This window comes from Struthio camelus, chromosome 9 (genome assembly GCF_040807025.1).
Source record: "Struthio camelus isolate bStrCam1 chromosome 9, bStrCam1.hap1, whole genome shotgun sequence".
Classification (NCBI taxonomy): Eukaryota; Metazoa; Chordata; class Aves; order Struthioniformes; family Struthionidae; genus Struthio; species Struthio camelus.
In genome coordinates this window covers 14,193,440-14,221,225 of record NC_090950.1, presented here as the reverse complement: position 1 = coordinate 14,221,225, position 27,786 = coordinate 14,193,440, and the positions used below count along the sequence as shown (strand labels likewise).

Genomic DNA, 27,786 nt, shown 5'->3' with positions numbered 1-27,786 from the left:
GCTGACCTGTCTACACCCACCACGCACCCCAGCAACAAGCCTACTGCATTCAGGGATGGTAGCACTGCAGCAGGCTAGTGGATGCCCACCTGCAAGAATAAATGCTATGTAGGAGTTGTTCAGTTCATCACTGCTACTTACTTCAACGACTAAGCAAAGTTTCTTAAAACTCTCAAAACAAAACATTGTTTAATGTTATTTTATTAAATATGCTACATCAGTACCTTGTACTCCATAATCTTTCAACCACTCACAGACTGACTTGCTTACAAACGTATTTTATAGAAAAACATCTGCAAAATTAAAGATAAAATAAAAAAATACATATTACACACTTCTGGACAATCTGCATGTTAGCAAAGAATACCTTTTATTTGACCTGAACATGTGCTTAAACAAGGAACATATTCATGAAACAGGACAAACTCTTGAATATGGTACACCTCTGTAACTAGTCTGACTAAAGGAAAACAAGTGCAATGTTTAACTGCCTCTAATAACAGAACAATAAAAAACAATTTTTTTAAATCTTTTTTTCCCCCAACCCATTCCCTTTGTTCTCTTCCCACAACAAAACATCCAGTGATTATTTCTGTAGGTCACTGTCCTTACATTGCAAGAAGCAATTTCATTTTAAAATCAGCTGATCCATATTTACACTGAAGCATGCAAAGAGAGGATACTGCAAGTATTTGCAATGCAAATCTGTTAAATACAGCATAACTGAACAGCAAAGTATCCCTTTAACACTGCAGTTCTATTGCCTTTTTCTGTGATGAAGTTTCCAGTGTATGAATTATAAAACAGCATACAAGTCAGAAACAAAACCAAAGAATTTTGCAAATTTTTTATATTTTCAACTATTAAATCCTTTGGAGAGCTGTGTCTAGCGCCGAAACCAAAGCCAGCTATTGAGTAACCAGAAAGCTACAGTAATCGAGTACATGATCATTTCTCTTTTAGCACGCTCTTTGTTTTCTTCTTCCAGAAGTTGTAGTCGGCGGTTAAGTTTGATTATCTAAAAATAAATAAAGGCTTTCAGTGCTTTATTAAAATTGCCGGACTCTCTCAAAACTTCTGTAAAGGCATATACAATTAGCATTTTATACAGATGGTAGGAAGTCAAATTAACAAGGATTTAAAATCCTTCAGTGACTTAACAACCAGATCTTGCAGTCCCTGACAAACAGGAGCAGAAACGGAGTCAGAAACTCCAGATTATCAGATACAGGGTATGGGAAGGCAGTCCAGCAGCAGGTACGGAGAGGATCCCTCACCACAGCTGTTATGGCTTCCTTTGCAGCCATACCCGTTATATTGCAACAGGCAACCTGCTCCCTCGTTTAACCTCCACAGCATTTACTCAATGTTATTGACCACTGTGCTTTACATACCTGTCTTCTTAAGGAGGCCGCATCCACAACTGTCATGTCATCTGGTGTTCCCTCAAGCGTAGTATCCAAGTTGGAAAGACCATATCTATCAAATAAGGGAGATACAGCTTAGCTGTCTCATCCATACAGCAAAATATCAAATACTATGTTTTATGGTCGTTCCAGTAGATGTATTTTTTGGTGGTGATGGGGAGAAGAATTTAAGACTTTTTCCAGCTTTTACAAAGTTGTATATTTCGATAGGATCCTAACAAAATAAAGCACAAATAGATATATGAAAAGGGTAAGTGCTTGACTGCATCTGAACCTAGGGCTTTCCACATTTAAATGTTTTTGAAGATTTTCTGCACACATAGACTTCTTTCTATGGCTTGGTCTCTCAAAAGACTGTTTCCAGTATTCAACTGATTAACGACACCTGAAAACTGCCTGAGCTAAAAGTGCCAAAATTGCAAAAGACCTGCAACAGATCTGAAACAATCAGATGAAGACTTGGAAAGAATTGTGTCTTATACTTAGTAACTGATTAAATATTTCAAGTGGATGCTCACTGAGATTAATGATCTCGGGCACAATAATCTTAGTATTTTAGGCAAAGACTGAGACTCTTGCAATGAAGAATTTTAGTGCAGAGTCACTGCCTGCTGAACTTCACATGCATTAAAAAGAAGTTTGTTTCCAAAGCAATTCGCAGTTTTCTTAATGCAGAAACTACCTTGTACTTTAAGGCAAGGAACGTTTCAGAGAAACCATTATTTCTATCTCCAGTATGAGTTATTTAACTAAATACAGCATGTTTATTTTAAGCTGGAAGAGGGCAGACAGTTTAAATAAAGTATATGTGTTTTGATCATCTAAATGCTACCTCTTAACCAGATTCTTTTCCAACAAATATCAGGTAAAAGTAGTTCCTAATGCCGTACTTATCACCGAGTTTCTCACTTACTATCTTAAAGTTTCAATATCCAATATTAATTCCCCTTTTTGATTGCATTCTCTTTCCCGTTAGGATGTACAGACAACTGCTGCAAACAGGTTAGGAAACTGAACAAAATACATGTCAAAGCTACCAAATTCAGAACAAAAAAAACATCCCAAAAGAATGTTTATCATTTAGTCACACAGTTACATTAATGGTCAACTTGGATACGTACTAAGGTTAACTCTGAATATAAGTAGAATACTGTAAGCTTACAGGAGGCACTTAAACACTGCTAATAGTTTTGCATTGCATGTTTTTCCACCGCTTTTAGGAAAATTCTACAGAACACCCTTAGTTCATGACATTTTTTCCTAACATACAATTTCTCAAAAGCTTCGCTGTTCCATTGCTCATGAAAATATTCTTGTTGTTTCTAAGTGAGAACTGCATTAGTCTGGACTTAGATAACAAAGAGATCTTTGCGAAACACTGTATAAAAGCTAGGAGTTTAATTAGTTTTTGAACAGTGTTTTTTGGGGTTGGAGGTGTAGAGGGAGAGGGAAACCTTCTCCAGGACAGAGCAGGGTAAAATGACTTTTAGTACAGGAATATTTCATTAGGCAACCATCTGTCACAAGACAGATCTTTTAAAAACATAATATGGGACAAGAAAAGTTTTGCTAATTCATTGTGTTAAGTAAAACAATTTCTCATTAAAGCCATTAATAATTTTTTTTATACTTAGGAAGTCTAATATAATTAAAATAAGGAGACTCAACATCAGTTCCATTGTAATTTATGCTGCTGACTACTTATAGTTCTTTCAGTTTGGGCAATATTAAAGAGACTGAAACTGGTTTTTATTTCCTCAGTGCTGTGAAGTTCACATCACAAATTCAGCAGAGAAAAGATTATTTAAAAATAAATTTGAGTTCATACTAAACCAGTGTGAACTTTGCTATTGCTTAAAAAAAAGAAAGAAAAAAAAACAACCTGAAGCTTTGCACAAAAATTCAAGTTTTCTGACAAATCCGGGCAAAAAGGTTTTTTTTGTAGATCCACTGGTATCTCTTCTAAAATTTAGGAGGTAAATGGGGGAAGACAAGAAGAAGAAAGAAAATAACACATTTCATATTTCAGAAAGGTAACTCAGGTTGAGAGATTTTGTGTGTAAACAATCTCAGAGACAGTTCAGGAAATCAATTCATAAGCTTTTCTCTTCTCTCAGGTGGTCCTCAGTTGCTTTGCAGAACTCTAACTTCCCTCCTCATACTGTTGCATGAGAAAGACTTATCCAGACTGAAGATAAATACAAGAAACTTAAATTCTTTCCTATAACAAAAAGGCTTGATACTTTAACTGGGTAATGGCCGTCTATCCTAAAACTTTCATGACATATACTATAGATACTGTGGAAAGCAAAGGACTTTATACACCTCTTAGAGAGAGTGCTTGTATCTTTATTTATTATTTTTACATATACAGTTGCTCATTCTTCCATTTCAACTTATTCCCTTTACTTCTACAAGTCGTTTGAAAGCCAGAGAAATTTGAGGAGGGTCTTTTGGTAGCCATTTTATTTATAGCAGATGGCAAAAAAAATTAGAAAATTCCACCAGGTCCACAGCACAGTTGTCCCTTACCACCTCTTGGGAAAAGTGAAAAGGCCCATTGTTTCAATGAGACAGACAGACATTCCTCCAGGTCACAAAAATTTAATATAAATTCACAATATATCACTGCTGCTTTACTAACTTCTGAACATATCTAGTCCAGGTATTAAATCAAGACAGTTACCAGCTAGAAATCCCTTCAGATAATCCTCTTTGACCATCACAAGAACTCAATTGCTGAGTCAGAGAAGAATCACCTACGTGAATCCAGCATCTATTTAAGCACGAGTGCAATCTCTACTTTGAAAAAACTGCAGAAGCGTGGTGGGAAGCGGGAATGAGGGAAGGGAATATGTATTTTCCTTAGCCCAGACCATAAGACCACATGTCAAACTTGCACCCAGTTCCACTGCATGATGTCAGTTTACTAAGATAATGGCAGTGAAAATGCAGCCAGCTACAAAAATCCTAAGCATATTACTGAAAATACCTGTGTTTTACGGACACATGGCCACTATTAAAAGAATAAGGTGATTCAAGGCCAGATTTTCTAGCAAGAGGAAAATGGAGCTCAGCCACCACCAAGGGGGAAATAAGCATACTGCTAATGTAACCTAAAAGCCTCCCTGACACATTATGTTGAATTAGAGTTCTGGAACACGTTCCATCTATTAGACATGTGAGGTTTTTGCAAGTGGATTGGATCGACAAGGAAGAAGGGCCCAAAGTACCTCTAGAGTTGAGATGAACAGTGACAGTGAGCATTAAGTTTAAAACAAAGGACTTCCCCAGAAATAGGGAAACTTAAGCCTAAATTTTAAAATCGGAACTAGTGTATCATGGCTAACAAAAAATACTCTTTACCTGGTGTTGTCATGATGAGGGTTAGAGGAAGTGGTAGCAGCTGACCCACCACGTAACACTGGCCTATAGCAGGTTTTTGTAGATAGAAAGCACAAGACAGAAACGTGAAACGACAGACAGAAAGAAGAGGTAAAACACATAGAACAAAGGAACATCAAAATATTTCCTACTTATATTGTATAAATTTCAATACAATATAATATGTTGTAAATTGTACTTTCATATTTCTCTCATTTAATCAACACAAATTGTATGCAGCTGTCAACATGTAGGCCAATTGTTGATGGCATAGCTTCATTTATGGAAGATGTGCTGTTGGAATAAAAGTTTGGAAGGAGGGCATCAACCTTATAACCATGGGAAACTTCAGATTTCAAAAAAGCCCCTCCCCCCCAAAACAAACAAAAGCCCACCCAAAACCAATGAAACAATGGAGAAATATATATCCACACATATTTGTTAAAGCCTTCTTAACCACCTCCTCAATCTCCTCTCCTCCCACTAAGGAAAGGGGTGTTTTTAATCTTTTCTTTGTTCATCTGAGATAGATTTAATTTAGAAAATCTGAGCTAGTAGCTTAAAGACCTTGTACAGTCACAAGAGAGAGGCAGATCTCTCCAAGAGAAGTGACTAAAAGCTTAAAGTAGATGGTATGAATATCCCTTTAAGTGTTACTCTTTCATTTTCTTTTGGTTTCCTTTTCTTTCTCTCTGCCTAAAAAAAGAAAAAAAACATTAGCGCTTTCTAAGTTGCTGCAACTATATAATACGCCCTAACTTATCAGGAAGAAGTTACTGCATCCTGATTTTGACACATGAGTACCAGCAATTGCTTCTGACAAGCAAGTACTATATATTTCCAGTACCTCTAGTATGAGGCACTACTGTTTCACATTTATGTTGTGTAATAAGATTTAAAGCCCCTGAAGAGTTTTTTTTTTTTTTTTTTAATTTCTTTCATTTCCCCAGTGCCAGCAGCAGGAATTTGTAGCCTGTGTTTAACCCAAGTACATTATGGGCTCTAAAATTAAAATTAAAAAAAAAAGAAAAGAAAAAGAGAGAATCTAGGCATTAAGATCTTTAGACCAGGTACGCATAGAAGGCAGAAGCTTGGTACTGAGGTAGCTAGGAGAATACTGTGGTCTGGCCTGGAAATGAGCAACCACTGTGCAAAAATATCATAACCACTAGCTTCATTTAAAAGGATCAGGATCTAGAAGTCTCAGCGTGTACTTAGCCCAATATATCCTGGGACGAAGTCCTGCTCTAACTAGCACTATCTAAGTGCTCCAGTTTCAGAAGATCTATATGCATCTATAAAACTAAAAATAAAAAAGTCCCATTGCATACCACAATGTTGTTCTGGCTAGCACACAAGATAAGCCAGTAAGATGTTATTTTACAAAACAAAACCCTATTCCCAAAACACAGAATAAATGAATATTCTCACCCAAGTGAGTGAAGTGATGCAGAAAATTATCAAAAATCAAATTTGTATTTTTTAATCAGAAAAATAATTCACCTCATCTAAAGTTTTGTCTGACAGATGCTAGAATGAAATAATTGCAAAAAATGAAAAAAAAAAATATAGCAAAGAGCAGCTATGGAATAGATTCCAGAGTTTTTCTGCAAACATGAGTCACTTAATTAGCAGATATGCTAACACCAGCATGCCAATATCCAGCATGCATTTTCCGTGCCACCTAAGAGATGTCAACAGTTCCTCTCATTACATAGATTCTAAATGTTCCCCAACACTTCCCAAAATCTTGGCCTTCTTGGTATTTTGTGACAAACAATGTTTTTTGTAGATGCTGCAGAAATAATCAGCACTAATTTACACGCTACCCTTTCCAAGAAAAGCCACATGCTTGGAGGTTGCTGAGGGCAACAGCACAGAAGGAGAACTAGAATACTTAGGGGTCTATCAAAAACAGGCACTTAATTTAATCCAAAATCAAGTCTTTAATCCCACTTCCCAACACAGCCAAATTCCTTTAAAAAGCTGCACATGACTTCTTTCTTTGCAGTTCACATTTTCTTTATCTACAGGTGGACCCAAAAGAGCCACCAGAATATTCCTCTGCCTCTCCCACCCAATTTACTTGTTTGGTTTCAGATATTAATAAACAAACATTCCTTTTAGCTCAGTGACCGCCTAGGTGAGATTGCCTTACCCCCAAAATCAGTATCAAGTTTTTCTGTAAACGTACAATATTTTCAGTAAAGCTCTTAAATACATGGCCTTCTTTAAAAAAAAATTTATGCCAAAACTGCATTAAAATTCTGAATTTCCTGGCTACCTGTTTCAGTTACCATCCTACATATTAACACATGATCAGAAGAAGCCACAACTCTGAGGCCAAATATACTCAGTGCTTAACTATTTCATTGCAAATGCAGTGGCCGCCTACAACACGAATGGAAGGCACACTAATGCAATTTAACAGTGGGAAAACAGACAATAATGAAACAGCCAAACGAATGTGGTTTGTCTTCCTCTGCTTAGAGCAGAGCATGCAACAGACATACCACAATAACGATGCAGTCATAAACACGTGGTCTGGGAGGAAAAAGACAAGCATGGATAATCTAGTACGGATAGTCCACCTATCTATGGCTAATGGGTCCAGCTTATGCTGTTTGTGCGCACATGCATGAGAGACTGGCCAGCACGTTCCCCTTGTTCAGCAGGGGTAGCAGCTCTGCTGACCTCTCATACGTTGAAACACCCCTGGAAATCTCAGGATGGCCGTTAAGAACGGGCATTAGGACTATGTGGAAGTGATCTGAAGGTTAATTGGGTAAAGAAGCTGAGCTTCTCAAGTACGGAAAGGATTTGTGCATTGAAGAGTCACAGCGACAGGATAAAACTGCTCTCCCTACTAGCTTCAGCATTACACGCAAGTACTTCAACAAAGCAACCGGTGGCTATTTTTCCCAGGCTTCCTCACATCTGCAGACCGATCTCATTTTCCTCTGAGCTCATAGTACCCTGTTCCAAAGTGACATGTAGTTCTAATCTGTAGTCTTATCTCACATCCCTTTTTATGTCTACTTTGTCAACTTGCTCAATATAAAAAATAATCAGCTCCTGAAGCGTGTCAAATCTGGCATTTGAGGAGGAGAGTGGCTGTTTAGAAAGGGTTATCTTGAACAAAGGAAGTACTAAACAAACTCCTATAGTTCTCTCCTAAACAAAAATTACATTGTTTTGTGAAAAGTTTTTGGTTCAAGTGGTGAAGAATAAGTCAGATTAATAAAACACAGAAAAAAAGGCAATTTCATATATGAATAAAGTTGTGTTAAGATCTGCACTTGAGTTAAGACACTTCTAAAGTCTCCTTGAATGCAGCCTCGCCTAGAGCATAAAAGAAGATCAGCCTTTAAAAGACACTAGCTTTGGCCCTGTATTCATTCTACAGAACTTGAAACAGAAAATTGGTTAGAGTTGGAAAGTGAAACCGACCTAGCATCCTTGGCCAAGCAGAAGGAAACACAAGAGCAAACACACAGTGCAAATCGTGATCACTACATTGCCATTCATTTGAATAACCTAAGATGCTAGCAATGCTGACAAAATCAGGAGTAATTCATTATTTGCAGCAATACAATCAGCACCTACCGTTAGGAGTTTTAGCAGGTTGGAAAACAATTGCAAAATTTTTTGAGAAAAGAAAAGCAAGCCATGAAACAAGTTAAAAATGTTTCCAGTGAATAACACACAGTCAGAACTTGTTCATTTTAAAAGATCTCTTCTAGTAATAAAGATTAAAAAAGGTTAAAACAGATCAGGCTTACTTTGAAATAGAAAGCACGTTACATAGAGCAAAAGAACAGAGTGCAGCTATAAACAATTTAAAATGAACAATATTTTGCAACCATGCAAGTGGATCATCCAAATTTCACATTCCTACGCTAGTTTTAGAATCAGAGTGGGTATCTAAATACCCAGCCACACAGAATACGTTTTGGCACCTTATTGATAATTTCAAGATTTTTGGCAAGATCTGTTCATAGGTGGATAGCAACAGTTTCCAGTTTCTTCTACCATACTTAGTAAGGATACCTCAAAAAAATCGAGCAAAACCAGAAAGAAGAAAGCAGCTTTTGAAGCATTCAGAACCCTGGAAATTTTTTGCTAATTGTGAATTAAGTTTGAAGTGCATATACACCAGCATACAGAATTATATTTTCCAGAATCCAAGAAAATATGGGCAAGAACATTCCCATTGGAAATCAGGGACAAAACCTGTTAGCTTCACTGCAGACTGTAGAAAGGGTGAAAATTTCAGTCTACATTTTAACAGGGACCCTTGGCAAAATATGCCTAGTGAGCGCTATTAAGCACAGACAGCAGAATTCCTCCTAATCTGTAAGACTTAACCTTGCAAAAAGGTGTAATTCCATCTAACCTTTTAGTACTGACAAGAAAAGGTTATTACTATCCACCAAACTTTTGACAGTCATCAAAATCTTAACAGCTACAGTTTGGAATTTCAAGGATTCAGATGGGGTTTAAACACCCAACTCACAGAAGTTCAATGGGAACTGAGCATCTCTTTTTTTTTTTTTTTTTTTTTCCTCCAGGTTAAGTTCAGGTTAAGAGCATAAAGGTCAGCAAGTCTGCAGCTCTGCACAATTCAGACCTTAAAATGGGCAATCAGATATTGTTGTGGCAACAAACATGGTGAGCTAGAGGACATGCCAGTTTGAAAACTGACCACAAATACACTGACATTCACAATAAGATTGGCTTAATAGTGACATTTTCTTACCAAAACAACTAAAAAGGAAATTGTTTAACTTCAATGCTACAAAACATTAAGAGTGCCAGCATATTAGCAACCAGAGGCAGGGGGGAAATTTGAAAGGACTTCCTGACATAGAGAGGCAAAACTGAAAGAGGAAAGAGTAATTCTTCCCAGTGTCTCCAATTCATCCTCTCAGCAAGAGCTAGAGACTAGCTGCATGCAATTACTATCTGGATCTCTGTGTTAACATGCTATTGAAACGAAAAACTGCATTTGGGAAATTAACCTTGCCATTATGAGTCTCTATAAATGCTCCTAGAGCATTAAACATGACATCCTTTTAATGCTTAGAAGTGCCAAATCAAAAACATCCAAGGATTCAGTGAGTGGGCAAAACTCCACTGAAGAGTGGAAATATGCTGATCACAGCAAGGGTTGCTTATCCATCAAAATAGAGAGAGCACTGAACAGAGGAGCAACCAGCTCCTCAGTAGACATGTATTTCCGTTCTTGTTCCCTAGCAAATATCCAGAAAAGCGATGGTCACCATCAGTCATGTAGCAACCAGAGACAACTAGCCAGAACATAAACTGACACGGTCTAAAGTCTTGGCACATTTCCAAAAGCAGCATCCGCTATGTCTTGCGCAACATTCTACCCTGTTTCTGTACATTTGCTTCAATAAATTATGACAATATCAACCCAATCTTATTGATTTGTGTCATTACTCACCAACAGAAAATGGTAGACAAGGCTATTACATTTATAGGCTTGAGATCAAACATTAATTGCAGAAAACATTAACAACCTGTGAACAGCACAAACCCTGGCAGCCACAAATTAGCACTTCCTATTTTGATTTTTATTTGGAAGTAAAATCAAAACAATGCTATATTTGATTGAAATCAAGAAGCACTGTGAAATGTGAATTTTGGACAATATAATTGCTTATGAAGAGTGAAAGCAAAAGAAAGTAAAGTAAATAATTTCATCTCATTATTTAATAAACAGAAACCACACTCCACTAAAAAGGTGGGGAAAAAAAAAAAAAAAGGCAGCAAAAGCTGGCAGAATCAGTGACAACCAATCACCTGCGATTTTCATCCAGCACATCCAAGACCTGCTGGTAAGCCCTACGAGTGGAAGACTGGATAAACGACAAAATGCCACGAGCAGAGTAAAGATTAGTCCCATCTTCAGGTAACATATTGGGAGGACAGACACGAGCCTGTTGCAGTGATGGTGTCACACTGTTCGTATAAGCACAGTAAATGAAGAGAGAAATACTGCAGTCAGATTTTAAATAAAAATAAAAAAGCTTTTCAGATAGTTCCCATTCCAAAATTTTGATTGCTTGCTTTTGGTTTGACCTTTCTCCCACCATTATACAGTAACACTCCCAAATTCCAGTAGTATAAGGACTGTGAACTACATTTATACATGCTCTTCAGAAACATACACACATAATAATGCAAGGGTGAGTTTCAATCTGTTATACACGATACATTTAGAAAGTCCTTGCCCAGCTAATTCTGTACCCGTTGAAGTCAGCAGTTAAGTCCTCATTGACATGAATGAAATGCTTCACAAGCCTTGGCTTTTTAAGAAAAATCCTATCCATAATCTGCTTTGAAAACATAAGCCTATTTCAATGAGGAGAATCTCACATAAGTGTCTCGCAACAGGCAAGGATTTTTTCTTCAGGCTCACTAAAGTTCAAGATAGTATTGTATGTGTGAATGAAGTTTAAAGGCAACTGCAAGAAATTCAAAAGCAGCACAGAATTCTTATCGCAGTGACAACAAGTTACTTGATCTGAACTTTTGACTATGAGGCAATAGTTAAAAAAATATACAGAATGCAAGCATGACAGTTTTGTTTACAGGATTATACAAACCTCATCTCTATTAGACAGAAATGAACTCTGATAAACTGCCTTTGCTTTACTGATTTTTCTTCATGTTTGACCTGACATTATCCACATTGGCTTTCACATATCAAGGCATTTTGTTTAAAAAAAAAAAAACACACACAACAACAACAAATATAGAAATTTTAATTAAAAATTTAAGCCATTCTGTTAAGTTAGTCGTTAATATGTAAAGGCAAGAGAAAGTAAGAGTCACTGTACACTTTAAATCTTGGGATAGTTTTTATACCAAGATTATTATCTATGATTCAACATATTTCCTTTGATCTTCTTTGCTTCCCACCCGTGCTTTGCTCCAACAGGTTTTGTAGTTACAATACAAATCTTCCCACCCTTACTGGCACTTTTAAGAAATCATTATATTCCAGTAAAGCATTAGTGGCTGGGTGCTTGGAAGCTGGCTTGATATTTGGATAATCTCCGGCTTAGTCAAAACTCTAGCTGTCTAGATATCCTTATTTTGAATGGAGCTGTTCTGCAACTGGTTGTCACCAAGATCACAAAACTGAGTGAGAAAGAAAATTCTATTGAAAAAGACTTAAAAGCATATAAGAACGTCACTTCACCCACAGAAGGGCACAGCCATCCTGAGCTTCAAGAGAAGTGCAAAGAGTGCACTAGCTGGTGCTTGACTCATAATGGCCAGTATTTGTCAACTGAAGTACAAATATCTTTGCATGGTGTAAGCTTGGACCTCCCCCCCAAAAGTAAAAAGGAGGAAAAAAAAAAAACCCAGAATCCATCTTCTTTCTATGTTTATAATGACTTGTACTTTGCAATCAAGGGCAGTGTTGACAGCCACACTATTTTACTCCTGAATTGCACTGGAAATCCCAACATTCACTAGCAAATAATCAAGAAGCAGAGACAAGTAGGGAAATACTGACATTCAAGTGAATTTATGAGACTTTCTACTCTGTGCAAATTTGCTAGCTTGAGGGAAATGAAGGAAGAGCTGAAGGCATAGCTTGAGGGAAGAGTTGCAGGCCTGAAAGCATAGTATATTTTATAAGCAACTTTTTTTATCCTAATGGAAAACATGACCTCAAAAGTTTATAGAATAGGCTGAGGGTCATCTTAAAAAACGTACAGAGAATTTAGACATATTACATACTAGAGGATGTTACAGAACTCCCACCTTCCAGATTGCTATTACTGTAAATACCACAGTAATGTTACATACATACAAAGGCTTCTGTAGCTACTACCTATTGAACTAAAACCGCACAAAATTCTCTTGAAGCAGTTGCGTCATTCACCTGTGCTGAGTAAATGGGAAGTTTTACAATAAGGAAAAATCAAGGCAAGATTTCAGAACTAGACTAAGTTCCGAAACCTGTGGTCCAGTTATTGGATGGCTGTAAGCTCACTGCTTTATAGGTTGCTTGTAAGAGGAGACAGTTTCAAGAGATTAATTATTCTCTTAAGAAAGAATTAAGTAATCTCCTAAATCACTTCATTTAATTTAGGAGATTATTTTCTCCAAGATATAAACTGAAATTATTCAATTTTCTCCATAAAGACCACTGCTAACTTGGTATCCTTCTAAACTGCATAGTATGAGAGACACCTCTCTTTTTTTGGTTCTCTCTGAAAGTGAGAATTACTATAGGAGAAGCTCAAATTTCAGGATTAGGGAACGTGAGGAGAAACAAAATAAAAAAGTCAAATTCCTTTTCCATGCTCCTTTCTCAGAATTCAAAAATATTCACTTGTAAACTCGTGGTAGTCCTTTGGACTACTACAGAGACTATGGAGAAGCAATACTAGGAAGCAAATATACAATATACAAATTTGCCAAGATGACATCAGAAATTCTAACATTTAACATGATGGTTTATCATTAGACATTGTGGCTACCCCCCTTCTCTCCTCTGTTTGCAGTTAAACGTTCTTAGTCCTCAGTATAATGTTGTTTCAGATTTCTGAAAACGATTCTATCTACAGCTCCAGCTAATTATTATTTTAGCATTCCCTTTTTACAATGCAAGCACCAGTAAGGAATACGGATTTGGAACGAAAAAACAAACAACAAGAAATTACAGGAATACTATGGAAGAGCTCAACAGTATTTTACTGCATGTAAAGCTTCTAGCTTGGCAGTAATCTCCCAAAAGCCTGGTCAAAACACTTATGATATACACAGGGCGAAGGGTTTATTTCGGGTATTCCTCTGACTCATAGTCCCAGATATATCAAATGAGGTGTAAACAGATGTAACTAATCAAAGTTACTTTGAATTCAATCGTAGGGATAGACTGTGGTCTCATTAAAGATGTGCAAACCATCACGTTCTCCCCCCCCACAACTTGCCTGAAGAACAGCATTTCTCAAACTGTGAAACTAAACTCTCTAGGGAGATGTGTTTTTTCTAAGGGAAAGAAAGGAGAGAGCAGAAAGTTAAACGCTCTGCTTTTTCATCCACTCTTAGTGGTTTGTTTAATTCTGATTTAGAAATGGAACCCTTGCATTCAGCATTGGCTGGCAACAGCCAACACAAAACTTCAATTTCAAAATAGCTTAAGTTTGTTTGATTCTTTGTTCTTTGGCTGCTTTTGATTAACTGGAGAAACAAGTCTTTTTTTTTTTTTATTGACATATCTGCTGGTAGTTGCAACTCTCCCTCTCCTTCTACATCTGGGAATTTTTCCCTGTGTAACTTACATAGAAAAAGTTTGAGAAACCCTGCAGCAAAATTAGAAACCAGGCATTCAGTGTAGCAAAGGCTGTTTCAAATTTTATGTTCTAAACTACTGATACTTAGTCAGAAAAATTAGTATTACAGAGAGCTATATATTTAAATACATTCTTGATTTTCATATACCAGGTAATATTTAGGCTTACGTGCAATCCTTAGTCGAAAGAGGTGACTGGAACCGTGGCATTTTATTTCTTGGGACAGTATCTGATCTGTGCAACCTTGAATAATAATTGTAATCTCTTAAGTAAGCATCCTTATAAATAGAGGGAACGTAACTTAGAGAGCTGTCATTATTGCTACATAGATAGTTACTTTACAAGCAAATGCCTACTTGTTAGCCTCCATTTTCTAAAAGCATTTGAGAATTACTGTCTTTAATGAAGCCCAACTCTCAACAAATTCTCAGAGCAGTCACTGCATGCAACTGTATGAGAAGAGGAGAAAAACAACAAAAAAATTAACAGTCATGTGTACCTCAAGGAGAACACAGTAACAAGGAGCAAAACCAACTCTTTTGCTTCACTCTGACAAGCTTTTCCAGAAAGTTTAATTGTGTCATTTTTGTAGGTCAGGCATCAGAATTTTACAGCGTACATCTGGACATTTTGTCTGAGGAAGACAATAGTGTCCCAGACTAAAACTAGATTATGCTCCTGTTTAGGAAGCAAAAGTTCTGAATGACAATGCTCCATAAGTATTTTCAATGGGGCACTTAACAAGGCATCTGAGTAGACTATCATGTCTATTAGTAAGACTAGATAGAGTTGAAACAAGAAAGTAAGAGAAACAAACATTAAAAACCAAGGTATTTTCTTTGAGAGTAATTGAACATTTGAAGTAACTTGACACTGACTGTAAAACCTGGACTGTTTTTCCCATGTGAAGATGTGAACCAGACTAGCACAAACACAGGAACAAAAATCTGACTTTTGCCAAGTCAGTTAGCATACCAAAACACTTGTTGCTGCAGAGGTAATACATTTCAAACACTATGCGAGCTTAAAAGACAAGCCAGTTTTGACAAAGCAAGGATATTTCATTACGATAATTAGAACAAAGATGATCTTTTCAGCCAACAACACTGGAAAAAAACTTTAGGAGCAGCTGGTTTCTTGTGTTTTTGCATCACAGTGGAAAAAAAATTATTTCTAGAGGGTAAGGAAAAGAAATTTAAGTTATATAACTGAGACATAACAGACGTAGAATTAAATCTTCTGTAAAGAATATATCCATAGTAGAAATTATCTATTTTAATTCATCAACAAGGGAATTAAACTTAGAAGAAATGCATCTCATTGACTATGTGCCTCTAACAGAAATAGTAAGCTAGGTGATAACCAGAACCATTTGAGGTAGCATAATTTAGATACAGAAATAGATGTGTTTGCTTGTATTGACTATTTTGAACCACTGAATAACACTTCCACATGGGTATCTTTTTTGAGGTGGCTACCACAATGAAAATATAATGCCACATTACCAATTTTATTTGTGCAATTGTGACTTACAATTTTATTCAGATGGTGATTGCAATTTTTTTGCAGTTTACCATATATTTTCTGTGGGCTTAAATTGTGAAGAAACAAGAGCAAAGCGATACCTTTTCACCAAGTACTAAAGACTTATGTGGGTCACACAAATGCAGGAAAGCCAAGTTCCACCTTGAATATAATATCTTCATAAGATAAATTCACAGAACATTCTTCTAAGAGTTAGCCAGGTACAGTCACATTCTCTACCTGGAGACTGACAAAACCCAAGTGAGGGAAAACATCAGACTCAGCATCACTAAAAATGCCACAGCACGTTCGAATTTTTTTTTTTTTTTTGGATAGTAGTGAGTCAAAAGCAGCAGCAACAATGACAGAAAAAGCAGCAGTTTACAGGAACCTCAGTGATTTACACGAGGCATAGTTTAACTTCTGTCATAATAAAACAAGTACTTGAGAGGGCAAGGGACATACAAAATTCTATTAAAATACATTAGGTGCAGGTGAGCAAGTGTGCAATGCTGTAGTGAAGGAGAGGTTCTTCCACACTGCTAGCAGAGTGTAGCTATAGCAGCTCAGCATTAGCAAGTTGTTAAGTGTTTGTACAAACAAAAGAGGAGCGATTCTGGATCACTCTCACAACAGAAATATTCTGAAAACAAAGTGTTGCATATCAAGAAAATTCTTTGCACTCAACTGAATTAATTTTATTACTAAAGCAAAGGTGTTAACAAGGATCAGCTTCACAGAAAAATTCATTATGTTTGTGAAGTCACTGAAAATATTCCTATGCCTACTGCATTAACATCAAAGAATTGCCAGTTGGGAAAGGACTGGACCTCCTTAACTGTATTTCCTATCTCTCCTTCCAAAAATGAGACCACAACTGCAGAATCACAAAGAACTGGGCATCGATGCTGCCTTGTTTACATACCCTTATGGGATTGTTCCAATAACAACACTTCTGATGTTATTTACTTGATACAGACATTCATGTGTATCAGCAACGGTTGCGATAGCTTCTTTCAAGTGCAAATGCAGATAAATATCTACCGTATCTGTTTTCCCAAATCATTCATCAATCTAAAGTTTATAGCATTTTTCTAACATTGCCCAATAATGGAAACTGACCAGCACTTGAACTTGCATTTGACAGATGTTATGCAGGTATTAGCGTGGGCACTGAGAGAATAAAAAAACTGATGCATCCAGATGTGTCAATTGTCTGGGTTTTTGTATATGATAAACTGAATCATGCATACTACCAGTTAAACACTCCAGTGATCACATCCTTTTTAAATTTAAAGGATTCCAAGTTCTTATTATACTGCTAAGCCTCTTTGAAGGACCACAAGTAGATTAAGCACTTGTGACAGCAAATAATACATTGGTTTAAACCAATAAATCCACATATAGCTACAGTGTCACAACAAAGCACACAGATGAGTCTTTGCCAGTATTTAGGATTCAAGAAGTCCAAACACATGCAAGAAATATCTCATAGTTGGATAAATCCACTCAAGGCTGATCTTGCCAGTTTCTCTCATAGTCAGCTAGGCAGATGCTGCCCATGACTTTCAGAAAAGTACACAAACCTGGGGAGCAAGCATACAGTTGAAACTGCTAGAATTCAAATGGCATCTGTTTTCCCCCCCCCCCACGCACAAGTGCAACAATGTATCAAAGACTGATGTTACCAGCTCTGCTTTGCCAAAGGTGTAAACTGACTCCCAAGCAGCTTCCATCGTGGGGTGGTCATGTATTCCAGTATGCATGAAATGCAGATAATCAAAGAGGCATCTGAAGGCCACTCCTGCAGTGTGATTCTACTGTATCTGGTCCAACATATTGTAACCGGATGACTGATGCCAAGGGGACCTTGGGCATTTAGTAGGTGGCTAGAACATTTGTATACCAAGCTGGTCAGGTGCTTACAAACATGACTCTGCTTTGGCCAAGTCTGTGAATATATATGACTCAGGAGGCTTGAGTGCCTAGAGATGCGCAGTTTATAAAGCTTGTATGAACCAAAGAAATGACAAATAAGAAGAGGATGTTATGCAAGAATGTTTTCATCAAGATTTGGAGAAAGGAAAGGAAAATTATAACATCTGTCTGAAAGATATATCAGAGTGGTATTAATTTCACCTGTTTCAGTCATAAGCTAACTCACAGGTGGACTATATGCATGTAATACATGTAGAACCTCCTAGTGCCCTTACTGTAAACAGAAGAAAATAGGCATTTCTAGGACATAATTCACTTGATCTATTTTAGACTAAAAATAGATAGAGCCTAAGGAGGTCAGATGAAATGCACTAATTTTCTTCTATTTACTGAAGATGGAATTTTGGATGATTAGCTCAGTATAGATGTTTGTGTTATAAAGTCTATATTTGGACAGATGAATCCCGTTCTTAGGTTTTGTATCTAACATTTTCATTGGGGAAATGATTGTATGATTTCTTTATGGTAGCCGTACTAGGAATCACTTTGATTGACAAATATATGAAGTTTTATATTGCAAAAAAAGTTATTGCCAGGTGGAAGGATGTTGTCACTTATAATGTACCACATTTATTCAAAGATTATCATATCTAATCAGAATATACAGACATATACGTCTCCAGAAAGCACCATCAGAACTGCTACCTCAGATGGTATCAATAGATGAAGTTTCTGATTCTAAATGGTACCTGTTATTTTGATCTCGAAAGATTAAGAAATTCCAATACATTAAGTATATAAATACCAAACAAAAATGACTTATTGCAATATTTATGAGAAATAAACATATTTCTCTGTTATTATATGTTTTCTTTCACATTCTATAGTCAGAGAAACGGGTACGTTTCTGATGCACAAAGAACTCAACTTTTTTGAGCACATAATCTGAAAATGTAGGAAAAAGTATTATACCAGATAAGGAACTGAATATCTCTTATATTCAGAGGCTAACGGATACAATGAAAAAGCAATTGACCTAAAGTAACAATTTACAGTAAACAGTGAAAACACTAAATTGACCAAAAAAATAAATAAAAAACCAACCAAACCCCACAAACGCTCCCACCCATCCACTGTAGGGAAACTACTTCACAAATAAGTCATCTAACTAAATAAAAAGTGTAAAAATTAAGAAAAATGCTAGCCTTATAACATTTAAAACTATGTACTTGCCACAACACACAAAATATTAGTTAGAAGAGCAATTATGAGGACATAGAGAAGAAACATGTAACAAAGGTATAGTTGTGTCACTGCACTTCATTGCTCTACTCACATGGAATCATTGCGGGCCAGCTGGCCATTCTGCCGAGCGGCATTTTCACTCATGGAGCGTTCTCTCTTCAGTCTTCCCACTGAGCGGACCTATGTAAAAGGGGAAAAAGAGGGAGATAAAAGGCAAGGAATTCCAAGAGAGGCTTAGGAGTCTAGCATTGAAGATTTATAAGCTAGATCAGCCTTCAGATAAAAACAGATGTTTTCATGGGTTTCACAGTGATTAGGAAGAAAACATCTGATGACAGGATCTGACATTAGTACCTTTAAAAATTAAGCTTCAAACTTATTGCAGTCCTGCCTTCATCTAGCCACGTGATCTGGTACCAAAATGTATGAACAAACAGAATTTTCAGTGTGTAAGAAAGTAATCCATTTTGATTAATATTATTAATATATTTCTATTGTGTTTTATGAGTCTACAGAATATGGAACTTCATAAATATTTTTCAGCTTATAAAATGTCAATCACATATCATCTATCTGGATGCCACTGTTACACCACTCTCTGAAGTCGGTATTCAGAGTTTCGTTAAAAGAAAACTCACTATTTCTATGTGCTGTTATATCATATGACAGTGAGTTCCAAAGATTAACTATACATGTCAGAAAAATCTCACTGCTTTTCTGCTTTCTGATAACCTGCAAATTAAAAAAAAAAAACCACCTTGCAATTTTCTCTGTAGTCAAAAGGAATTTTTTGTTAAAATATCTTGAGTAATTCTAAGTATTATGACTTGATTTCTGTACCTACTGTGTAAGCTTACTGAGCGTGCCAACTCCTAACCATCTGTCAGTTAAAATAAATATAGAACTTAAAAGTCATCATTAGAACTACTATAGTGCTTATAAAAATATTTTTATATCTTCCCAATATATGTTGTTATCAAGTAGATCCAGATCGCAGTGGAGACATCATTGGTCATTCCGGTTTTCTTCTCTAACAGATCATGCTCTACTAGGGAAAAAGCAAAATAAATACTAGCCTCTTCATTTTGAGGTGTCTGCTGCGGAGGTCTTTCCAGGTCCAAAAAATCTAGTGGTCGATCACTAAGAGAGATAACACGGGGAGGAGTTTTCAATGCCAGTGGTTTGAATGGAGTAGACTGAAGAAGGTCAAGGTCTGGTGGTCTGGAAAATGGAATGTCTTCACTGTTACCTGCAAGAACATCAGATGCCATCAGTCACTTTCCCTGACTATGCCAAATAATTAGATATTCCTTTCTCTCACATAGTTTATATGTTCAAAATTGTGTCTAAACCTCTTATGAGGACCACATTAATTCACTGTTATTGGAGCAGCATTTCTCAGTAAAATAACCCTGAATAATCCTGAGCACCTGTTACTATAAGTAAGGGCATTTTTTATCTCAAGACATAGTCCTGCTAGGGCTCTATTTGTTTACAAAGATAGTGACTGGTGAGTTTGAAAATTTCCCTCTTTAGGCATAAAATATACGCATATCACAAATTTTGCAAACTGTAAGGCTTTCAGCTGTTCCAGATCTCTCACTGTAAAGCCCACAACCATATATACTAAAGAATTATCAATAGAGTTCACCCAATAATAGACAGATCCTAAACATAATTAGCATTCTGATTATAATCAAATACATTCTAAACAGCAGCAAACAGCTAAGATATAGTACGTCCCCAAAACTTGTTACAGTTACTTTAGCCTATAGTTTATTAGGAAAATCAGTTGTAAATGAATAAAAATTAAATATTATTGCTCACAATCCAGAAATGGTTTAGTAAAATGAAAAGTCAGCGACTAAACTTTCTGTTCATAATTCACTCATTAACTGTCTCCACTACAAGTTACCTCGAACCTATTCAAGAAGTATTTTCAGATTTTCAGAAACTTCACAGGTCAAAGTTGATCAACAATTTCCGTTTGAAAACTAGGAAGCATTTACAGGTTTTTCCTTTAAAATATATCAATATATATTTTTGTGCCCCTAGACATTTAAAGAAATAATTTAAGTTTTTGCCTATTTTTCTTATATCGAGATACAAACATACCTGCCACTACAATTCTCTCTGGAACCTGCATAGTTACACTGGCATTTGGAAATCCTTCTTGGGCACCCTTCTCAAGGTCAGCGTTCGGAGGAGCTACTTTGAGTTTCTCCGGGACCCTCATGCGCTGACTGATTCCTTCGGTGTATTCCATTTCATACTGAAGGCGATTAATTTCTGCCATCTCAGCAGCTGGAGATGGAAATGCAGCCCCACTCATTCTGGTAAAAGAAAACCAAAAGCTATAATGGCAATATATACAACTGACAGCAAGTGACCAGAGGAAATTCATTCAGATCACTAGGCAAGTGTTAGATGATCCTAACCGAACAAACTTATTTAGGGAAACAAACCATAGGATAAAATTCATAGGAAGTCCAATCACAAGAGGCTGAGGTAGAGGGTAATGACAAAAGAACAGAAGTACGTTTTATACAACACTCCAAACTGCACTAACAGTCCTCAAACTGAACAGTGACAGAAAAAGCCCTGGAAATTCTGCAAGTAATACACTGCTCCTGCATTGGCTGGCAGAGAAAGAAAAAACATTGAGAAGACTAGTAAGAAGTTTTCTGGAGATCGGTGAGAAATCAGAAACATTAATTGGTATCTACACAGATCCACTGTACCAACATTTGAGAAAATGGATAAAGCCTACAAAACTGCATGTTGAGGAGGAGAAACTAAAGAAAGGACTAGGCCTGTGCAACAGCCTTCTGTTTGCTATCAATCAAACAGATCTCACTCAATCTTACCAGTACAGAATTTCCTATCAGCCACCTGTCAAATCAGTTTGACCACTTAACATACTCACAAACCATTCCCAATCAAAAGCAATCCTGTAAACTTTTCACTTTTGAATTTTCCCATAAATGAAAATCTTACTTTTGCAAAACACATACCAGAGGGGCAGAGAAAGAATAAGCACTTATCTAAGCTTAAAAGCGTTTGCCAATATTTTCCACTTATATTGGAATTTTCCTAGAAAGAGAAGGGAATTTCCTAAGAATTGGGCTGTGAGAAACTTATTACTTGGGCAATGGCTGGGGAGTCATATCAAAGGCTTAGACTAAGATAATCATTTTTTGGAAGGCTTAAGGTTAAGGTTGAAAGAAAAAGAAATCTTAGAGCTGTGTTTGGAGAGGGACTAAAAAGGAGCTGCTAATGGAAACTAGGGGCTGCAAAGGGAACTCAGTAATGAGAGAGGTTTCATCCAGCAATGGCCAGTTAGCCATGTCAATGGGTCAGACTGAGATTATGGTTAGGCTTCAGGTCGAGAGAAAGCAAGCCTAGAACTGTGGTTAGAGCGGGGCTAGAAAGGGACCACCAAAGGGAAGTGTGTGCTGCAAGCAATCTGGGTTGTGAGAAGCTTTTCACTTAGGCAATGGCTGGGGAGGGGGCAGGTGGATATCAAAGGCTCACTCTGAGGTTACAGCTCTTGTATGGGTTAAGGCTGAGAGAAAGCAAAAGCCCAGAAACGTGGTCCAAGTGGGGCTGGAAAGGGGCTGCTAGAGGGAAGCGTGGGCTGCAAAGAAAACAGCTATGAGAAACTTTTTATTAGTCTGGGGGCTTTGTCAATGTATCTGACTTAGATTATCGTTATGGTCAGGGTTCTTCAGATAAGAGAAATCCTGGAGCTGCAGTTGGAGTAGAGAAGGAAACAGGCTGCAAAGGGAACCAGGTTATGAGAAGCTCAGTATTTGGGCAACTGGTGGGAAGCCGTATTGAAGGCTCAGACTGGGATAACAGTTATTTTTAGGGGTAGGGAGCAGAGAAAGACATCCCACAGCAGCGCTTGGAACGCAGCTGGAAAGGAGCCGCCACAGAAAAGTGGAAGCTGCTAAGAGAACTGGGCTGTGAAAAGGCTTTTATATGGGCAACAACTGTTGGCCCTTGATGGTTCAGTCTGAGATTATGGTTAGGATTAGGGTTCGAGTTAAGAGAAAGAAATCCTGGAGCTACAGCTAGATTGTGGCTGGAAAGGGGCTGCCAGAGGGAAGTGTGGGCTGTAAGATGTTCTTTTCTGGGCAACGGCTAGAGGACCTTGTTCAAGGCTTTGACTGACACAACTTATTTTGGGGCAGGAAGGTTCAGATAACTGTTGAGAAAAGGAGGAAGCCTAGAACGGCAGTCACAGTGGGGCTGAAAATGGGCTGCTAAAGGTAACTATAGGCTGCGATGGGAGCTAAGCTGTGAGAAATTTTTTGTCTGCAGAATGGCTAGTGATCCTTGTTGCTGGCTCACACTGAAATTATGGTTAGGGTTTGGGTTAAGAGAAAGAGAAATCCTGATATTGCAGTTGGAGTGGGGCTGGAAAGGGAATTCAGCTGTGAGAAGCCTTGCATCTAGGCAATGGCTGTGAGGTCTTTTCAATCTGTATATATGTATATACATAGCATACACATGTACACACACACACACAGAGCTATCCTGGCAAATCCACTGACAAAAAAAAAACACATAGCTTATGCTAGCAAGAGTTCTTTTAGTCATATTATTGGAAGTAGTTCCCTAAATGAAGCAATGAATCCTGGCAAAAGGGCATTTTTTGCCACTACCATTGCAGCTATGTTCTTTCACTATTTTTGGCAGCAAGGCTATGTCTGGTGCTGCGTGCGCGCTTTAGTATGCTGAACATACAGAACTCTGCTAACAAAATGTTTCAGTGCAGACCATATGCGGCAGGTCAGACAAACTACAAGTCGTTCTGCCCACCATTCAACATGAGGCCATGCAAGACACCTCTAGTCTGAAGACCATATCCTTTCAGTAGCATACCACCATGCTCAATTAACATAACTTGCTCTTAGTACATAAAGACATACCCTAGGTTCCTCTCTCACCGCTTCACCACAGAATGTCTGCTCTGAAACAGACAGATCCACCTAAGGGAAAAATCAGCCTCTGTGACGCTATCTTTTGGTGTTTGTGCTAAGGCTGCAACCATGATATACTGGGAAGATGCTGAATGCTTTCAAACAGTATAGGCGCACTATTTCCTACTGAACCAAACTAAGCCAACCTTCTGGGGTATAAAAAAAAGGAACCAAATACTTACAACACCTTATAGTTTCACAGATTCCAAACAGAGACAATCTTTCTGAAGTCTCTCAAAAACCACAAGACATTAGGACACCTTTATCTATTTTGCACATTCCATCTGCATACAGAGAACCTAGTCGACCCTTTATCTGTTGGCATATAATTATAATGAGACTAAGTTACTGATATGCTTGATAGCACCACACAGAAGCAACACTTCCTGTCTTTATCAATCAAATCTCATCATCAAACTAACAGTAATCTTGACACATCAGAAAGAAACATACAGAAAGATTTGGATTGTATAAGATTATATTAAATGAACAGGTTTAGCATATTCCAGATGTGATCCACTTGGGAATCCATCCAGGGATCCTCAGTGCTTCAGAACTTCTCTATCACCGCAGTGCAAAGGAAAGAACCTCATTCATCCGAAAGCCTCACTCACCCCAGCACAGTAGGAGAGCTAGGGGTCAGGGACAAGGCAAGGAGGTCTCTGTTCTATGCAAACTTTTTAAACAATCTGTAAAGAAAACACCTGAAATGATGCACAAGTCCATCTGTATTAATTCTTACTGTTTGTATTTCTCAAGTGAAAGAAACTGTCAGAATCCATATAATTAAACACTTGAATATATATGTTGTTTATATATATGTTGAATATGTGTATGTTGTTTGAATATATGTTGTATGTTGCTCAAGAGGTGCTTGAACAGCTCTGTTGCTTCAAAATGCTTGTTTCACTCTTTTTTTTTTTTTTTAAACCCCTGTCCTTTGGTGTTGCAAGCTAGAATTGTCCCTCTTGTGAGACACAGGCTAGATCAGCCAGTGACATGAACAAAGTACAGTTTTTTGAGATTTCCACATCTCAGAAGCTGCTTTCCATTCCAAAACAGGGTCTATAATCAGTAAAACATTTCCAGGTATATAGGAGTACAGCTCATAACATCAATAAAAAGACTGAGTTTTAAGAACTTAAAATATCAAGAACATCTATTGGCAGCAGTTCATGAAATAGTCACCGCTCATAAGACTTGATGAAATGTGTTTCACTGCTTGTTCACTTGCTCATTTTGAAATATCTGCCCAGATCTGTTTTTTGCAATCAAGTATCACTACACTGCAGCACCGTTTACTTTACATCACAGCTTCCCTAATGTTTGGCATTGCTTCTGGACATAGGACAACATGACAGCTGCTTTCTAGCTGTAAGACAAAACACATACAAAAAAAGGATAGCATTAAAATAGTTACTTTATAAATTATTTATAAACTAAATATCATAGTGTGGGTCTAGCTGTACCTGTCAAGCACCTACAGATACAATAGTTCAGTATCTTCCTACTCTTGCCTACTCCTTGGCATTCAAAATTGTGATTTCTAGCGAATTGATTCTATTCCGACTCGTCTTTTACAAGAGAAGAGCAAAACAAGAAGCACTGAATTTCAGCAAATGAAAATTTAAAATATTTAAACAGTGCTTGTTAACAAAAAGCCCAACTATTTAAAGAGAACTGAATTCAAAGTCACGTGTTTCCTGTAATATTGTTATTAGACAAACCATATTTACAGAAGATGATACTAAATCAGGGAGGAAAGAGGATTTTAAGACTGATATTTATGGAATTAAGTAGTTGTAAAGAGGCATGAGAACAGAAAAAAGTCTGGGAGTGATGAGACAGTAAAAATACAAACACAAATACAAGAGAGAGAAAGGATAGAGAGCAGCTGGAGCACAGACAAGTGTCATAGGCTTATAAAGAAGAAGAGAAAGTACAAAAATCCAGCGGAGGATAAGGGAGCAGAGAACAAGAAAAGTTGTATGAGGTGATCAAAAAGTCATGTGGGTTCCTCCTTGCCTCCCTTTCTAAACAGGAGCTGCACCAGAACAGATGGGGATGAAGCAATGCATATGGATCTGAAGGATGACTTTTTGTCAACATTCAGGCAGTAATCAGGCATTGGCCACGTCTGTGCTGCAGTTAGGAACGTTACTATCTCACAATGTTAGCATCCAAGTTAATTTGAGATATATGAAGATGAGTACTGATAACAGCATGACTGTGCCAGCACTCAGGTCAGAGCAGGACGTACAGCCTGCACTGAATTAGTAGCTGCGGCAGCTACGTTGTTATTTGCTCCGGATCTGGTCACTTCAAGGGCGCAACAGCTACAAAGTGCTGCTTTGGCAGGTGTCTATAGATAGCTACTGACAAGGGAAAGGAGCAGATGAGGACTTTAAGCAAAGCTAGGGAAATGCATTATGGGATCCAGAAGACCTTTTCCTAAAACTGTCAGGACATCACAGAATCATTCAGGATCAGAAGCTATGATGTAACAAATCACTAATGGAACAATTTGAGGGATAGAACAACTACGTATAAGCTAAATAGTGAAATGCGTCCAGCAAAGTACAGTTACACACGTGGAACTATTAGAATACATTACCTTAGCACAAGCATGACATGAACAAAAAAAACCCAAAAAACACCTATTAGACATAAACAAGGCTATCAAATCACAAAACTCATAAGGCTGCTTCCTTTTCAAGGAATTCCTTTCCTGTTACACTTTGCAAACAGTCCCTCCGAAGCTCCAGAGCCGACCAGAAACTCCAACTGGACATATTAACGCAAAACACTTTTTGGTTAGTAGAAAAATATCAGAAACTTTAAGGGATAAACTGGCACAGTCTGACAACCATTGCTCTGAAACATCCAGATATTCTTCGTGTTATGACCGTATTAGGAGCGCCTTGGCAGCAGACTGACGTCCATTAAAGTCAGAGGAGGGTCAAACAGGAATTTGCTGTGCGCGATTCTGCTGCTACCCCACTGAAAAGCCCCCATCTCCAGTGGGCGGTCCCACAGCTCACAGGAGCGCCCACGAGAACTCAGCAGTCACTCGGATTCACAGCCGCGGGAAGTGACCCTTTCAGCGTTCATTCCTCTTGACGGAGACTTCCCCTTAAGGGCCAAGTCTCCAAAAGACAAGTCCAAATTTGCCGTCACCGTCAACCTCCCGCTTTAGAAGGCGGCTGCAAGCGTGGCTCATCCTGCTGCTCCAACGTTTCCCGTGACGCGGCGGGAATAAAGAAGCCGGGAGCGCCTAGGGAACCGGGCATACGAGAGAGGGCAGCCACAGGTGCTGCCAGACAGCGAGGCCGGCACCCAAAGGACGGCGGCGGCCACGAACGGGGTGACGGGCAGCGCCGCCAGGCCGCGGGGGGCTGGCCGGGGCGGCCGCCGGAGGTCGGGGCGAGCCGAGGCCAGCGGGCAGCTGCCGGGCGAGGCGGGGGACCGGCGGAGGGGAAAAGGAGGGGCGCGGCAGGGAGGAGCCAGGCTGGGCCAGGGGCGCCGCCGGAGGGGGCGGCGAGTAACGGCCGGGCGGCGGGGGCACCGGCTGAGCGGAGAGGGCGGGGGCGGGCACCGGCGGCGGCAGCAGGCTGAGCGGCGGGAGCGCTGCCGCCAGGCCCCGGCGGCACGTACTCACCCCGAGGCGGGCGGGAAGGCGCCGCGCGGGCCGTTGCTGCCCCGCTCCGGGCGCTCGCGCCTCCGGCCTCTCGCGGGGCGGCGGAGGAGGCGGGGGGGAGGGCAGGGGTTAAGCGGCGCGAGGAGCGCTCACCGCACTCCCCAGGCAAGAGACGAAGACAGGCCTGATTGTCCCCATCGGGCTCCCGTAAGGGCTGCCGGGCCGGCGGGGACCGCACGTCATGTGACCGAAAGAGGGCGGAAGCGGCTCCCGCCGACACCTCACGTGCGGAGTAGCCGCAG

General features: G+C 38.6%; 1 protein-coding gene across 6 annotated transcripts; it reads right to left on the bottom strand.

Moving 5' to 3' along the window:
- Window positions 1–185: 185 nt before the first annotated feature.
- On the bottom strand, window positions 186–27,733 carry MFF (mitochondrial fission factor). Of its 6 annotated transcripts, none has more exons than XM_068954056.1 (9): window positions 27,506–27,733; window positions 20,975–21,192; window positions 19,936–20,108; window positions 18,951–19,039; window positions 14,321–14,395; window positions 10,638–10,796; window positions 4,794–4,856; window positions 1,395–1,479; window positions 186–1,018 (listed from the first exon to the last, which is right to left on the bottom strand). In XM_068954056.1, exons 2-9 carry the CDS (start codon window positions 21,189–21,191, stop codon window positions 887–889), a joined length of 993 nt encoding a protein of 330 aa, XP_068810157.1. In that variant the 5' UTR covers window position 21,192; window positions 27,506–27,733; the 3' UTR covers window positions 186–886. The 6 variants fall into 6 exon arrangements, with proteins under 6 accessions (XP_068810157.1, XP_068810158.1, XP_068810159.1 ...); XM_068954057.1 differs by having other exon boundaries at window positions 27,638–27,719; XM_068954058.1 differs by lacking the exon at window positions 4,794–4,856.
- Between the last annotated feature and the right edge of the window lie 53 nt (window positions 27,734–27,786).